At 32.3% G+C, this 16,028-nt stretch overlaps 1 protein-coding gene across 1 annotated transcript in view; it reads left to right on the top strand.

Annotated features, from left to right (window-relative positions):
- Positions 1-1,539: 1,539 nt before the first annotated feature.
- Positions 1,540-16,028, top strand: part of mmd (disintegrin and metalloproteinase domain-containing protein mind-meld) — a 308,125-nt gene continuing 293,636 nt past the window's right edge. Inside the window, exons 1-2 of the mRNA XM_076395404.1 lie at positions 1,540-1,555; positions 2,275-2,325. Coding sequence (XP_076251519.1) covers positions 1,540-1,555; positions 2,275-2,325 — 67 coding nt within the window. The remainder of the gene's footprint in view (positions 1,556-2,274; positions 2,326-16,028) is intronic.

Raw genomic sequence — 16,028 nt, 5'->3', positions numbered from 1 at the left:
GGGCACTTTCGATCATTCAGTCACTGACCATCGTTCAGTTCAGACGTGCCATCATCGACTGCCCAAGTCTCGTCTTCAGGTAATACCGCTAAATATCATCTGTAGAGGAATTAATATCCATTTCCTCCTCAAACATTCCAGTTAAAAGCTCATGACACTACTTACACATCTGTTGACACAAATCTTATGCTCAATACCATTTTCTACAGTTATCCTATATTATTTATCCACATATCTCTCTGCTAATCCAATGTCTTTCTGCTCTTATTACTCGGTTTGGCTAACCGTTATCTTTGGGTCATAATCCCACATCAGAAAAGCTTCTTTCTGTCACTGTCACATTCAGTATCAGAATCATTGTTTAAGTCAATTACTAAATTATTAATTTCTAAACTATCGAACGTTCGTTCATGATTCTATCAAACCGACGGTATTACAAATCCAAATAGTCCTTCATCCATCTCGATCTAATGCCGATAGGACTAAACATGCAATGATAAGGAGGAAGACTTGATATTTTCTGACCATGACTTGTCCATAATATGTTTCTAAAAAAAGTAAATTACTTAAAACTCAATAAATGTTTTTATTTATTTTACGTATATTTCCGAGTGACAGTTTGAAGGAACTTGATATTCCTATGTCCTTTGAGAATATTTTCAAAATTAATAGTTTCTTCTGAAACACATATGATTATATTGAGAAAAAAAATTGAAAAAAAACACTCACTTTTTTCATACGGTTCATATATTTGATTCTGAATAGGGTCCAGGTGATCTTAATTCGTCATTCGCTTCATGTGAAGAGGTTGTTCTTCATGTTCTTCCTCTAATTAATATAATATTATATTGTCCTTCATTTTTTGATAGATTTTATTCACGGTACCCATACTAATAATCAGCGCAGCTGCTACATACTAAAAATATTCAAAATAAAACCCCGGCAACTTAATATTTTTTTTTAAATATATTTTAAAGTCTCCTTTTACCAACTATGGGTTTATGTGGACTTGGCCTAAAGTTTAACATGGTCTCCGAACCACGGTCCTCAGCATTAAACGAAACAAACGCGTTAAAAGATTTCTGTCCTTAAAGCTGGCACAGACATAGTGAGCATCACGAAGAATGAAATGCGTCAGCGTACCACTTGTTACAAGACAGAATATCCGTACAACACATATTAAGCTCAGAACGGTAGATGATCATCTGACGTCAGGTCTGACAAGTGCAAAGTTGAGCCATTCACAAGTTGTATCTCTCATCATAGTTTGCCATTTTTATCTATCTTAACACGTTTGTTGCCAATAACGCGCTAACGCGTAATGTGTTGCTTTTATGGGACGCCAATTACGCTCCAATGCGTTATATGTACGGTGGTCTTTCTAAGCATTGTATTTAGTTCGGCATTCACAGTGTAGCCGTAAAGTTGTATCGGAATTATCTGAAGACTATAGATGAGTCATTTACGTGCTTGGTTTCGATTTTTTCTCTTTGATTCATATGTATTATAGAATTGCATATGGCGGGAAAAAATATCGACATGTCAGGGCCCTCTCGTACTAAAAGTGGAAAAATAGATGAAAGGTGCCCTAACTTTACAATAAATATTCAGACAATCGTATTTAAATTTACGGCTTTCGTTTTTCTGTCATAAAAAGGTTACTAAAGGCTCCGTCCAAACCTACTTCCATCAGCGAAAATGTTTTAAAAATTCGAAAAAATGGGGAACAAAGCAGGAAAGGTAATGGGAAAGCAATGTAAAATTTGTTCCTGGTTACTGTTTAAACTGCCCAAAAATTAGCCATAAGTGTCCTCTTTTGAGTTACTTAATAGGGTATTATTTATTTTGTTTAGTTTTTTTGTAGTTTAGTTGAGTTTTAGTGAAAATTTGTATCTCAGATTATCTTAGACTATCAGATTATGGTCGTTCATTTATTTCTATTGACTTCTCAATTTACTTGAATAGATATTTTGTTAGAGTTAGTAGTAATCCGAAAAAACATAGTCGACTTCTAGGGTAAGTATTTGATACCAGATCAGCAGCGAACGTGTTAAGCATATGCTTTTTAGCATCATTCGAATTTGAGTTGTTTAAATAAATGTTTAAAACTAATTACATATTGGTTGTTTAATTTTCGAAAAGAAGAGAGAACGAATTAGTAGTATAAAATATATCGTTTTTCTGTCTTTCTCACTTCAGTCCCTTTGTAAACTTTAATAGTGATTTCGTATCCAATTACAATAAAATTTTATTAAACAAATTTTCTATTTTCAGAAGCCGATTACACCTTGGACGAATCGTTTTGGATTGAAGAAAGTCCAGCTGGTAAGTTAATCAAATTCTTAAGCGAGAAAACATGAAATTGAAATTCATTTGAAATATATTCATTTCTTCATTTAAACTAGTTAATGAAAATCAAACAACTTAAATGATAACGAACTTAAATTTTCTCCTAAGTGTGTTTTTCTTTGCAATCGAGTTTGAAACTGTTTTGAATTCCTACAACTCATTTACATAGTTTAAGAATTTTCCAAAACGGAAAGGATTGCTTTTTACTTTGCACTGGCTGCATTCTTAATTATTAAACTGTTAATTATTTTAGTTTAAACAGAAAATAGAAGTCCGTTGATTACGATTAAACTTCCATGGAATATTAATGTTTTTTGGATGGCAACTAAATGAATAATCTAAAATAGTCCCTGCCCTACGTTTAGAGTAATAAATAAAGGGACAACTTTTAAATGTCACAGAACTAAAGCATCGATAGGGTATAGTAATAAAAACACAAATTTTTTTTGAACAATATGTAACCTGCTCAATAGAATTATTATGATGAAAAATTTTATACAAAGTGTGAAAAAACCGCCTCCACATCCATTTGTTTGATTTCTTCCTTCATCAAGTTGTTGGTACCCCATGTCAAACAACCCAAAAAATAGTTAAGTTGATAAGATTCAGTGATATTAAGATTTAGACGAAATTAGCATCAAATAAAATATATTTTTTACTTTCTCTTACCAATTTCATCATAAACCCTTTGGAGATATTATTATCGAAATGTATTGATTGTTTTTTTGTATGTTTTGGGATTTTTGTCCATAATTATAATGGTCATCCCCTCATAGCGGTCTGGGAGTGAAACAAGATAAAAGGTAAAGTCGCTAATAAATAAGCTTCTTACCTTCGTTATTGTTACTTCAAGCCCTTTATTATTTTATTTGTTTTCGTTACCCGTTTTATACTTTTGTAAACAGTATATTTTACAGAAAGGCAAATAGTACTTACGTGCTGATGTTTAACTAATTATTTTTATTTTTAATATATTTTAAATAAGATTGAAGCCTAGAAATATACTTTAGAGTGTAAAAATTAAGGGACGAGTAAAAAAACTGATATTACTATTGGGTGTTTGCATGTATAAACAACTGTTAAATATACTTTGCTGTTAAATTCTATTATTGTGACAACACTTTATCACTATTGAGAGCTTTCCGTTTAGGATTAATGAGGTACTTGGGACGCTCAAAATTGAATTTTTGATATTGCTGCCGGAGTCCATGAAACAATTTTAAAAACTTATGGTGATGCTGATATATATTTTCCCATTTGTCCATTTTGTAATGGCGAAAGAAGTGATTTAAATACCAAGGATAAATAAATGCCTGAATTTTCGTTATATATATCTTGGGATTCAAGATATATTTAACGAAAACCCTCAAGCCATTTTAACTCATTTTTAATATTGATTAATCAGCTGTTTCTAAGCATTTACATAAAATTAAATAGATCCAAAAGGAGTGAAATATTTACTATACAAACTGACTGGAAATACCATTTCCAATCATTTTAACATCACGGTTTTTCATTACTAGACCAAAAATAAGAGTTTTCTCTGGCATATTGTGACTAGCAATGAAATAAGGATTCTAGTAAACGAAAGCCAAACACAAAAATCATAACCATAAAGTATTGTTCTGCATATGATGTGAAAAACCAAATGAAATTATTGCTGCAGATTCACCCAGATGCCAATTGAACAAATTATATAACGAAAGCAATAAAGTCCAAAAATAGCGAGAACTTGCACAGTCTCTTGCATGACAAGACTTGATCACATATAACAGGAGTTGTGAAGGATACGTTGATGCTGTTTGAAAGACCGGTTCTGTCGCAGTGACTTTCGAAGTGATGAAAATGGATGAATGGATATTGCATTACTGCCAAAGGACTTCTTTCGAGCAGGATTTTTTGGCGCAATGGTTAAGATGCAGTGCGGTCCTCCTAATGTTGCAATAGTTGCGGGTTCGTATCCCGTTAAGGCGTAATTGTAAATGTGTTTTTCTAATTGTTTATAATTATAATTATCCATAAGACAGAAGAGTAAAATCTGATACGAAAAGTCAACTAAGTAACGCCAGCAATCAAACTGGGTAAGACAGGATGTCCTCTGGAATAACATCTAAGTTCCGCAATCCGTAAGCTTAATGTCAAAGACTGCGGCTCGAGACACACGTGAAGCAGTAGGTCTAGTCCAAATAATATCGATTAGGATTTATTTGGCCTAGATCTAATTAGGAGACTAAAATATAACTAAAAAAAACTTTCGAATTACAAATATTATATAGATTTATTTAATTTTGTGCTATTCACAGTTTAAAGTTTTTGAAGTTTAAAAACAAAAGTAATTGTAGAAAAATATTTTTTTTATATTTTTGTGTTATTTTTTTATTTTCATATGTTAAAAGTTTCCCATCCATTTCTACAAGCACCTTTAACGTTTTATCTGTTCAATTTTTCACTGGAAAAAAAAAATTTTAAATTAGAAAAAGCTCGTAATAAACATCTGTGATGTGTAGTAACTTTTTGATGGCCTACTAAATATTATACGCACGTTTCATTTCGATTTTGATAAAATTTATTTAAAAAAACATTTTAATTCCTGATGTCCGAAAACCTGATCAAACAAAAAACGTTGCCATTGATGTATTCATTCGGATAGCTCCAAAAACATATCGGGGCGTTCACCGACGATTTGTCTCTGTTTTTCCGTGTTTCAAATCTTTCCCCCGCGCGTGAAAAATACGAGTCCATCCGAAAAGCAGACACGTACTAACCTACTAGATTGGAGCAGTTTGCCAGGCAATCACGCGCCGCCCGTGACGTCATCAATCTTGGAGCCGCCCGCTACGAGAAGCCGCTTCAAAACGGGCGGGCCATTTAAAAAAAATTTAATTAATGGCCGGCAATCTACGGGGGTGAGAGAGAGAGAGAAGGGGAGATTAAATCTTTAATTCCGACTGACGTTAGTCGAGGTGTTGAACAGAACTGGGTTGCATTATCTTCGTGACTTAATTTCGGTCAATTGGTAAATAGATCACGTTGTTTTCTTTGGAAGCGCTGCTTGTTGTCGGGCTAAATTGAAATGTTTATTCAATTAAAACTAAAAGCCCCATTACCGGCCTGGGTTTGTTTTATTTTGTTATACTGTATATATATAACATGTGTTTAATGTTTTCTTTTCCATTATCAGATAAAGATAAAAATATACGATAATAATGTGCTAATATGAGTAGATATATGGACTTTATTATGTATCAAATTCACTCATAATCCAGTTATATCATTAAATGTAAATGTAGAAATAATTATATAAACAGAACAAATAATTTTTGTAATGTCTCGGTATTGTTAAATATCACATCAGTAATATATCTATAATAGCTGATAAAACTACATTAACTAAAAATAAAATTATTTCAGATGTGTCACTAAATAAATTCAATGTAATTATTGTTTAAATTTTTTGATTCAGATTTAATAATGCCTGGTTGTAATGGAATCTGGAAATGGAATGAAATTCTAACTTCTAAATTAATTATCACACAGATTTGCATTCCACGCAATAGCATTCCATTCTTTTTCTTATTGTCCAATATCTGAGTTGTGCAACATTGGAGGTCCAACTTATGATCTTACTAAATACACAACTAAATCTTTGAAGGAACTAGCATATACCAATCTATATGAATTTTAGTCAATCCCACTAATAGTGTTCTTAGTTTTAATGTAATATCTTTTTTCACCAAAGCTCATATTAACGAGATTCTCGAAATAACTGAAATTCAGAAAATATATACAACCTCCTGCTTCCTGTAAAACACTTTCATTTATATACATATTTCCAGTATCAAAAAAGTTGTATGAATAAAAATCTGCTGCCGCATAAAAGTAAGATATGTAGATATAATTGATATATAGAGAGACATATATGATATGTCTCTATAGAATACCGGAATGAGCAAACTCGCCGACTAGAAAGACCGAATAAAACGTTTTGGTTCCATGTAAGAACAATGTTCAACTGCGAGATCAGGCTTACAGGAAACCAACACCTACAGACGTATACGTTCAAGCTACGTCACCCTATAACCATCCCAAAAATTATCCGGCCTGAATTATTTAATTTATGGAGTCTTTATCAGATCGGAACCAGATTCCTTAGAGAATAAACTTAGTCACATATCAATATTTCTCAAGTCCACGACAAACCCGGTTTTCGTTACGTAATCCTATCTTGTATAATACCTATTATAAAATGTCCTAAGAATTAATAAAGCTCCTTTCACTAATTGGCAAAAATAATTTAATCTCACGCTACATTTGATGAAAATCTTTATGTATCATCTAATGCACAGTGTTGATGTTTAGCGATATAATATCGATTTTAATGAGCATTGACGAAACTCGCCCGTAAGCTAATTAGTACAATCCAAATACAATCCCTGAATAGTTGTTCATAGTCCTCATATCAATACTCAAGGAATTCATCTCCTTCGTGTTGCAGCCAATTTCCTTTCTTTTGGATGTTTTCAGTCTCATATGAATATTTTGGAATGGGTGATTCGCCAGCTGATAAGCCTTTAGAATGTTCTTTGAGAGTTTGAGTTTTCATCGAATAAGTCTAGTACTTTGTTATTTTTGACCATATAAAATTACTGCTTCGGCAGCAATAAAAAATATCGGAAATACAATTTTGAGCATACCATAATTAGCATATGTAATATAACATATATAATATACAATGAATAACTCACTAGTACTACATGGAAAACTAATATAATATTTTTACATAAAGAAAAACAAAAACAATCAAATTTATGATTATTTATAATTAGATTATATTGTTTATCATCGTCATTCGAGAGCCGCTGCTAGAGGAGAGTGTCTACTTCTCAAGCAATACGCTGCTCTTGGTGCCGCAGGATTTCAAATATTTTTCAATACATTCTGCCACAGCTAGCAATTCGCCGCAGCTGTTCTGGCTTGATACAATATTACTCTATAGTTCAGACCATTTTCGATAATATTGATCACTAACTTTCTGGAAGCTGTTAGCTGTGCCTTCTAACTAAAAGATCGATTTCACCGAATGTGAGGAATTCGTTCACCCTTCATTCGACGCACAAGTCCAAACTATGGCAATCTGCGTCTTTGAATTTGTTCTTCATCTGTGCTCTCATTGTGACATCCTAAACGAATGGGTTCATTATCTAATATGATCTCGGAGAGAAACTCAAGAGTTTGCCTTACGCGTGGTATTTGAAAGACCTAAAAGACCAAGCTTAAATATGTCAAACTATAATAGAGTCGTTCGAAAGATAAGCGTTCGAGAGAGGCGGATTTTAACCTTGATTGTAATACTTCTCCTCTTTCATAAGTATCATCTTAGGGAAGGAAAAGCTACTGCAGCCTGGCTGATTCGGTTTACTACTTCAGCGCTAGATGTCACTTTTGTATGCTATATTATTGATCCCAATTATTTGAGTTCACTCATTTGCTCCAACTGGATGCCTTGAGATTTTCGATAGCTGGAAATCCGTCAGATGATTCGGATTTTGAATTTTCTTAATTAATTCTTAAGCAATGGTTCTGGGGTGCGAATTATGTCATTAAGAGCGCTAGAAGCTTCAACACCCGTATCATATTAATCATATTTAACGGTACGTATTTTTAAAAACTTTCGCGTAATTTCTATTACTATTACTATCACTATTATGTTCAAACTCAATAGTGAAAAGACATCTTCTTGGGGAATACTGGCTTGGGTGTCACATGTATTTTTGCATATTTGCGTGAACAGCATATAAAGCGATCGAAATAACGTTTGCCCCCCAGCTTTGATCATTTCGGTCGTAGTTTGGTCGACTCCAGCGGAATTACCACACATTCGTGATTTTATTGAGGTTTCTGATTTCTGCGATATCAATTGCTGACGAATTTGTTGGGTCATGATTATAAAGTTGCATGATTTCTCTCCCCCGTTCGAGACTCCCTTCATCTCAACTTTACGAAGGATCCATCTAATTTTTTAATGGTGTCGCAGGTAGATATAATCATAGTGCCCAATCTCTTAAGTGTGTGATACAACGATCCATATTCACGTTTCGATGCAGCAACTTCAAATCGGCGGTCACACCATTTCAGTAGGATTCTCATTTTAATCTTTACCTAATATCTCTAATTGGTTTTCAATATTTCTCGAGTTTCATTAGTTTTTTCTATACAGGATATACTGTATCTTATAAATTTTTGGTGGACAAGCTATAGTGGCATATTCAACAATTGTTTCTGATAGTTTCATTCCTGTTTTATAAATTTGTATCATTTTAACATACTAATGCCTCGAATTTATTTATAGTTTCGATATGAATCTCCTTCGGATGTTTTAGACTCAACAAGTACCATTCCCAAAATTACTTCCCCGCCATTTTTAAGTGAACTTGTACGTGCATTAAAATCTTCAGCTAGAATAGATAAATACTTTGTAGAAAGAGAGTGAAAAACTTCTTGAGATTGGTTGTAGAAGTTATCAGGTGCCTACACAGATGCAATATGTGTTCACACCGTGTCATGGTTCGTAAAGTCGACAACTGCTGATCGATGGTCACCATCGAATAAAATAAGGTTTGTTTGCTCGCAAATAGCAGTGACTGTAATTTTATGTATCATATTTAATATATCCAATAACCAGGTATAATTTCATTTTGTTAACTACCACTATAAATTAAATCAATATCTAGGTATAAATTAACCCTATAGATATAACTTATAAATGCAGATATAATCATGCGGTAGGACAGTTACCCATTGAAATTTTATTTCGATATTTAATAAATCACGTTGTTGAATATATTTTGTCATTTAAACGAAGCAAATTTTAATGAATTTTAAATGAGACGAGGCCCAGGCAGAGTTAGCACTTTACACAAAGAGGAAACAATTTTAAGTAAACACATATATGTAATCAATTTTTAGGTCGGCAAGTTTCGACCCTCCAGTCGAAACACAGAATTTCTAATTAAGCCGACCCCACGTCTAACCGCAAAGGTCCGAAATAGGAAATTAGACAACATCGTCGGAGAATTTCTCATTCCGGAGAATGGGCTGGATGCTGGACTGGTTTCTATCTGGTTTAGGGGCCAACAACATCTTTAATACAGGGTCGTTGGGAAACGTATTATATTACGTGTCCATCTAGAGTGCTATGCGTTTTGGATAGTGGTATTCCTTGACACTCTATTGATTAATATGTTCTGTTGTGCTATTAATTTAACAGTCAGTTATAAGAAATACAGTGATATTTTGCTGGAATTATTAATGGGACTATATAGCAAACAATTCCACTATAGCGCCCAGCAATTCTTAAGGGAATCAAAATGGTAAGTATGCTATATAAGCTAAATATAAAGGCCATTAAAAAGAGGATTGTGATTTAGAAGAGTTAATTTATATGAAACTCGTCACCAATACATAACTTTCGCTCTAGGGGAATATCTACCGCTTTACAAGTTCTTATAATATTACTCAAGTAATCTGATCAACAATCTATCATAATCTCGTCCTTGTGGGTCCAAGCAATATTAGTTTTCTGTTTCTTCTATGTGATTTATTTGTTTTTATTTAATTAATCTGTCATCCGACAAATATATTTAAACCATTTTAATCTGATACTCCAATTTTTATTTAAAATTAGCAGGCCACACAAACGGCACTTTTCGTCTGGGAAATCTAAGTTCGTCGTAGGTTGAGTGAATACGACGTTTCGTTGAAGAGGTTTCTCTCCAGGAATGCAACGTAGTTTTTGACTATTTAATTTTTTTGGCCTTTCTCCGGTATCTCAAAAGGGGATACGTGATCTAAATAAGGGGACGGAAGAGTTAGAATACAAAGAAAGATAACATAAAAACATGCTTAACATGCTAAGTCAAATAATAATATAACTAGCCAGTCAAATGTCCTGCAAAAAATTGTTAGACAAACATTGTTGTCAGTCACTGTCAGACGCATAAGAAAAGGAAAAGGCTTACCACCACTAATGGTTTTATAATCTCAAGGAAGTACTCTCCCTTCAGGACAGTATCATCAATCGGTAAAATTTTAGTCAGCAGAGTGTATTGACTGTCGCATCTCAGTCTTCAATATGATTTTGACGGAGAGTAAGATATAATTATTCTTAAGCATCTGAGCACTTTTATCTGAAATAATTCAAGCTTATAAATATATATAATAGCGTGCAAGTTTTTGATCGAAACAGAAAGATTGGCATTGAGAAGAAGGGAATTTTAGCCCTAATTGTAATATTGCCAAACACACCATCTTAGACAAACTTTGAAACGAATACTCGAGATCACATTTCGCGAATTGCGAATATAGCTATTATCAGAGAAAATGTCACATAAAAGAATGTGATTATAATTAAGCTGAAGAAGATATGTATATGTTTAAATATTTTCATAATAAACATAAATGTATACACTACGATGTTGAAAGGAAATTGAGAAACGATATCCTCTCTGCGAACACCAACTTAGACCTCAAATGAATTTGACAAATCATTTCATTCAGAATTTCGGACAATACGCTTAAGGAAGTTCGATAATTTTTAGAAGAAGATGTTTAAATTTCAAAAGGGCCAGTGACTGATCTGTGTATATAGTCAAGAAGTAAATAAAAATTAATAAAAATGACAGTAGTATGCAATTACTGATACATCCCAACATAAACTAACAGAGTGTTATCTACACAACCATTATTTGTTTTAAATCCTGGCCTATTCTTCTCGGTTCATTCGCAAACTCTTTAGAGTCTCATTTGCATAATTGTAATTTGCATAATTTTTGCTTTATTCAATATTGGAACAATTGTTGCCTTCTTCCATGCTCTCCACTTATTCAACATTAAACATTAGGTCTAATAGATAATAATCTAATTATCCACGATATTTTTGCTCATTTCTGGTTTTGTATAACAAAACTGGCATTATACAGATAACATAACAGTTTGGCATTATAAAACAAGTTTAATAGTAATTTTAAGCTAAGCAATTAATTTTATCATATATCAATGTAGTTTAGTTTTTTTGAAATAAACTTTATTTAATCGAATATGAGGTTGAAACAAACACTAACAACTACTCCGACTGCTTTTACAGTTGTTGATCTTTGTGTCTCGGTTTGGAAATTAAATTAAACGCAAATCGAATTGCTGCCGGCTAAGTTTTTGGGGTATCGCCCTCATTGTATGGCGTTGGCTTTTGCAAGAAGAATGTATTACTAAATGGAAATGTCACCTCGCTTTGTTAGTTGCAAAACCTAATTTTCACAGTAATTATACGTGAAACTCTCAGAAGGCCCCGATGGACGACCGAAAAGGATGACGCAGAATGCCAGAAATGCCGAAAAAGTTAATGTACACTGTTATCCATATGATGGCACTTTTAGTTATTATCATTGATTGTTCAATTATCTAAATACAATTTCATAATTGAATATTACGACTCTTTATTGTGGTTTAACAATTATGAGTAAATATAATAAAGGTAATATATAAGGTAAAAATGATGGGGGATATATGTTGGGTCAAAGCATGTAAGATATAATTTTTTGGTATAATGAACTATTGATATGAATAAATTGGGATATTTAGAAAAATCAATTTTTTTTTGTAAAAAGATATGCTTGCCAAGGAATTGTTGTTTGATCTTCTTCGTCTCTTTTCTATGCAAATTCCATATTTGAGGCAATATATATATATATACATATATATATATATATATATATATATATATATATATATATATATATATATATATATAGTTTATTGTCATTAACCTATGATGGTCTTATTATCAACATTTTTTAATTGAACAGTGGCATTCTCTGCTAACTATATCAAATTATAACTTGTTCATATAACTTGAGTATTTTCACCAGAAGTTTCTTACATAACGTCATAGATTATGCCTCGTATAATTGGAATAAGATACAGTTAGCACAGGAATTTGAAGTTAATTTTATATTCTTTTCTAAAATCCTTTTTCTTCGTTACAGAGTTTCCTGTTAGGGTCTCCAATTATGTTAAAATAATGCAGTTGGAAAACAAAATTGATAGACATTACTATAATATATAGAAAACTGGAAATCAGAAAATGGAAGAATTTTTTAAATTTAAGTGTTAACTCTAGAATATGCGATATTCATACATCTGGGCATGAATGTTTCCACTTATTTAGACAATATTTTGTAAAAACTAATAAAATAAAGATTATGTTCATCAAATTTAAATTGACTTCTGCCATTAAGAATATTAGGGAGTTGGTGTTACTAAAATCCACGGACATGTTTTGAAAATAAGATGAAGAATTAGGGAAAACCAAAATGAGATATGTTTATTAAACAGTCCATAAATGTAATATAAATTAAGCAGTTCCAATAGTTAACTTGTAAATAAATACATTTTTAGACAATTATGATTAGTAATTTTACTAAACCTAAGTATTAGTGAGGAATTCGGATTGCGAATCCTATCTTCACTAAAATAAATAAAATATATTCAAAAAAAAACTATTTATACATTTATAATATATTAATTATTATTTACACTGAAAGAATATTTGTGTATCTTTATAGAGCGTTAAAAAGTTTTAATCTGCATAAATCCTACGAAAATTATATGGTAACATTATAAAAGGTTCTAAAACAAGATTTGTTCCGTTGAACAGAAGACAATCCCTCTCAGGTTCGCAAACAACAGCCTCGCTATTAAAAGTATAAAATTACTGTAACAATAAACTCAAAACACCGTTTCCAAATACATAAATATTAAACGACATTAACGACTCTAAACGGATCAGAACTCCCAGTACAACGGATCTCCCCCCGATCTATCCCACCGGCAAAAATTACGAAAACGTTTACAAACCAAATGGAAGTTTAATTGAAAGCTCGAAAACTTCCATACAAACAATAATCCTATTACCTTAAAATGCGGTCCGACCCTCTCTACACCAACTTGAACTTGAGGACGAAATCTCAAGTTTTCTAAAGCTCACTTCTACTTAGGAACTTTAACGGGCGAAGCCGTTTTACACATGATGGTAAACTTGCACGTCATAGAACGCCTCCCCGTTCTAATATAATCAGTGAGTTAAGAAGAAACTTTATGGATACGGGCTGGTCCGTGGTTATAGGAAAAGGTTTTGTTTTAAACCACCGGAAAATGATAAGTAAATTTTAAGTGTTTCTTAAGTATTCTCTGTACTCAGTAATTTCCTTTTCCAATATTGTTTCAAACAACTGAACTTGTATCTAAGTAGATTGACTTAAATAGCAAACTGACGGATGTCTGATAACCAGTTCATAAGAAATATTAACTTTAATCAATATTGTGAATATTATTAGTGACTAGAGGAGCCGGTAAACTTCGTATCACCTACATCTATCTAAAACTAAATTTTCTACGGTAATAACTATAACCTCTTCGTCGATTGTCGGTGGATTAAACCTTCACTCGTATTCACCTGCAGAAGCCGATCTAATGCCACTCAGAACAGTTTTATTAAATCATTTCAGAGCACGACATTAAATGATAAATTTGTCTTTGTATCTGCAATTGTTTAAGATTTTTTTGATTTCTCTCTGATACAATTTTGAATGATACCAAAAAAATTGTATAGTTAATTACCTTCAAAGTGGCCATGAAACCGTCGTGTACTATATGCATTGCGCCAAAAGACAATTTGGAAACATCTATAATGTTTTTGACTGTTCGCTAAGAAATGGTTAGAATGTCCCATCTAATTGCGGTAATTTTGCTTTTCGACCGGCACAATATAACCCAGTAGAACTACCGCTATATTTTAATGCCTTATAATATTTACGCGATTGATATTTCCCAAACTATAACGAATTTGTTGACACCATAATATGTTTCCAGATTGTAGTGGAATGTTGCTCATTCCTGGATCACAAGAGCACTGCGTCTGTAGAATCGCTCAATTTCATCGTGTCGATACACCATTATCATTTTCTCTCTCTCGCTGGTAAACAGTGCAATAACACGTGAGATAACTCGTCGCACATTTGATTAATTTGAACGACTTAAGTCAGAAAGTGAGGAAAAGATGACTCCTTGGCATAATTTATAATAAAAGTTTTAAAAAATTTCCTGCGCACTAAATAATAACAAATAATAGCGCAAAATACATTTACAAAGTATAATTTACCCTAAATAGTCACGTCATATTTAGATACGACGAGAATACGATTCGAAAATAACATTAAAACATATAACCTATTCAAAATAATAGTGAACTCACGCCATTAATATATGCCTGTCTCAAATTCTAAATTCGTTTTAGAGTCAGACAATATTGTCCTCATTATATTATATTTAAAAAGAGATATAACGATGTCTAATAAGTGCGAACATCTAACCGAATCAGCCTGTCAAAATCGGCCCGTTGTCAAACGTATGCAAAATTCTTAATAACTAGGGGTTATAAACCAACAGACGTTATCTGAACGATTTGCTTGTTTTGATAAATTTCAAATTGCTGCTTATTATTACTCTAATTTAAAATGCAGAAGCCAGGCAGAACAGATTGCGTTCCTTCATTGCGAATCAGTTACTTCGAACGAGATAATGGAGTAAAAAATTGCCAGTAAAACTATTTAAAGAGGTAAGCATTTTTATCTGTTAGTTATTAAATTATTGCGGTTTTTATTACTAATATTTTTAGCGTATTGCAGCTTTACTGAATATTAGTATGGAGAGGGTCACTGAAATATCTCCAAAAATTAAGAATATAATGTTTAATCAGATCTCTCACCGAAACGCGACCGTCCTTTTACGAAGGAGGTGACGTATCAAGATCAGCTTGATGAAAGCTGTATCAAATATTTGAAATGTTTAAAAATAATGAGTAAGGTTTTCAATATAAACTTAATTTAAAACAATTATTTCTGAGGAAACTGTTAATCAGAAAATTATCCATAGGAAGTTTAGAGATATGCAACTCTTTAAGGGATGTAGAGGAATCTTTCATAGATTGTTAGGTAGTATAGGATTTAATGGTGTAAAGATATCCCTCCAAAAGGTTGAATGAAACTTCTAGATATTGTTTTTAAAAGAATACAGTTTTAAAAGCATATAATAAAATCAAGGATGACTTATTATTTCAATATATGTAGTTAAATGAGGTATGAATATTTCAGAATAGGACCAATGGCCACTTATGGCAAGATGATAAAAAGTGTTAAAACAACAAAAGTTGATGGAATAAGGTAAAAGTTGGAATAAAAATTGATTAAGTGCTATTAGTCATAATATTTCCTAAATGCTCATTGCAGATATATTGCTCTTTATGATTGAAATAGAAATGTTTAAAACCCCTTCGGTTTGGATGAACTCGATCAGGTACATTTAAGAAGAAATTGACAAGTGATGTAATTGTAAACAAATGTTAGATACATTGGAAATAAGCAGCTCGTTAAAATGTGATGAGAGAAGTAATACTAACTGTTTCTCAGATATGGTAAATGCATTATATGAATGCTATTTATGTAGGTAGAAACAGAACAAACTAAGGAGAAATACAGTGATATCAAAATGACCTTATAAGGAAACACTCTACCGAAGAAAATAAGAATTAAGCGTAAAAGGTAAATATGCTCTCTAATGAAAGTAAA

This window comes from Rhynchophorus ferrugineus, unplaced genomic scaffold, assembly GCF_030347505.1.
Source record: "Rhynchophorus ferrugineus isolate W39M unplaced genomic scaffold, kcgeb_rfMv2 rfM2, whole genome shotgun sequence".
Classification (NCBI taxonomy): Eukaryota; Metazoa; Arthropoda; class Insecta; order Coleoptera; family Curculionidae; genus Rhynchophorus; species Rhynchophorus ferrugineus.
The sequence above is the reverse complement of the archived record's forward strand: the minus strand, read 5'-3'. Positions and strand labels throughout refer to the sequence as shown.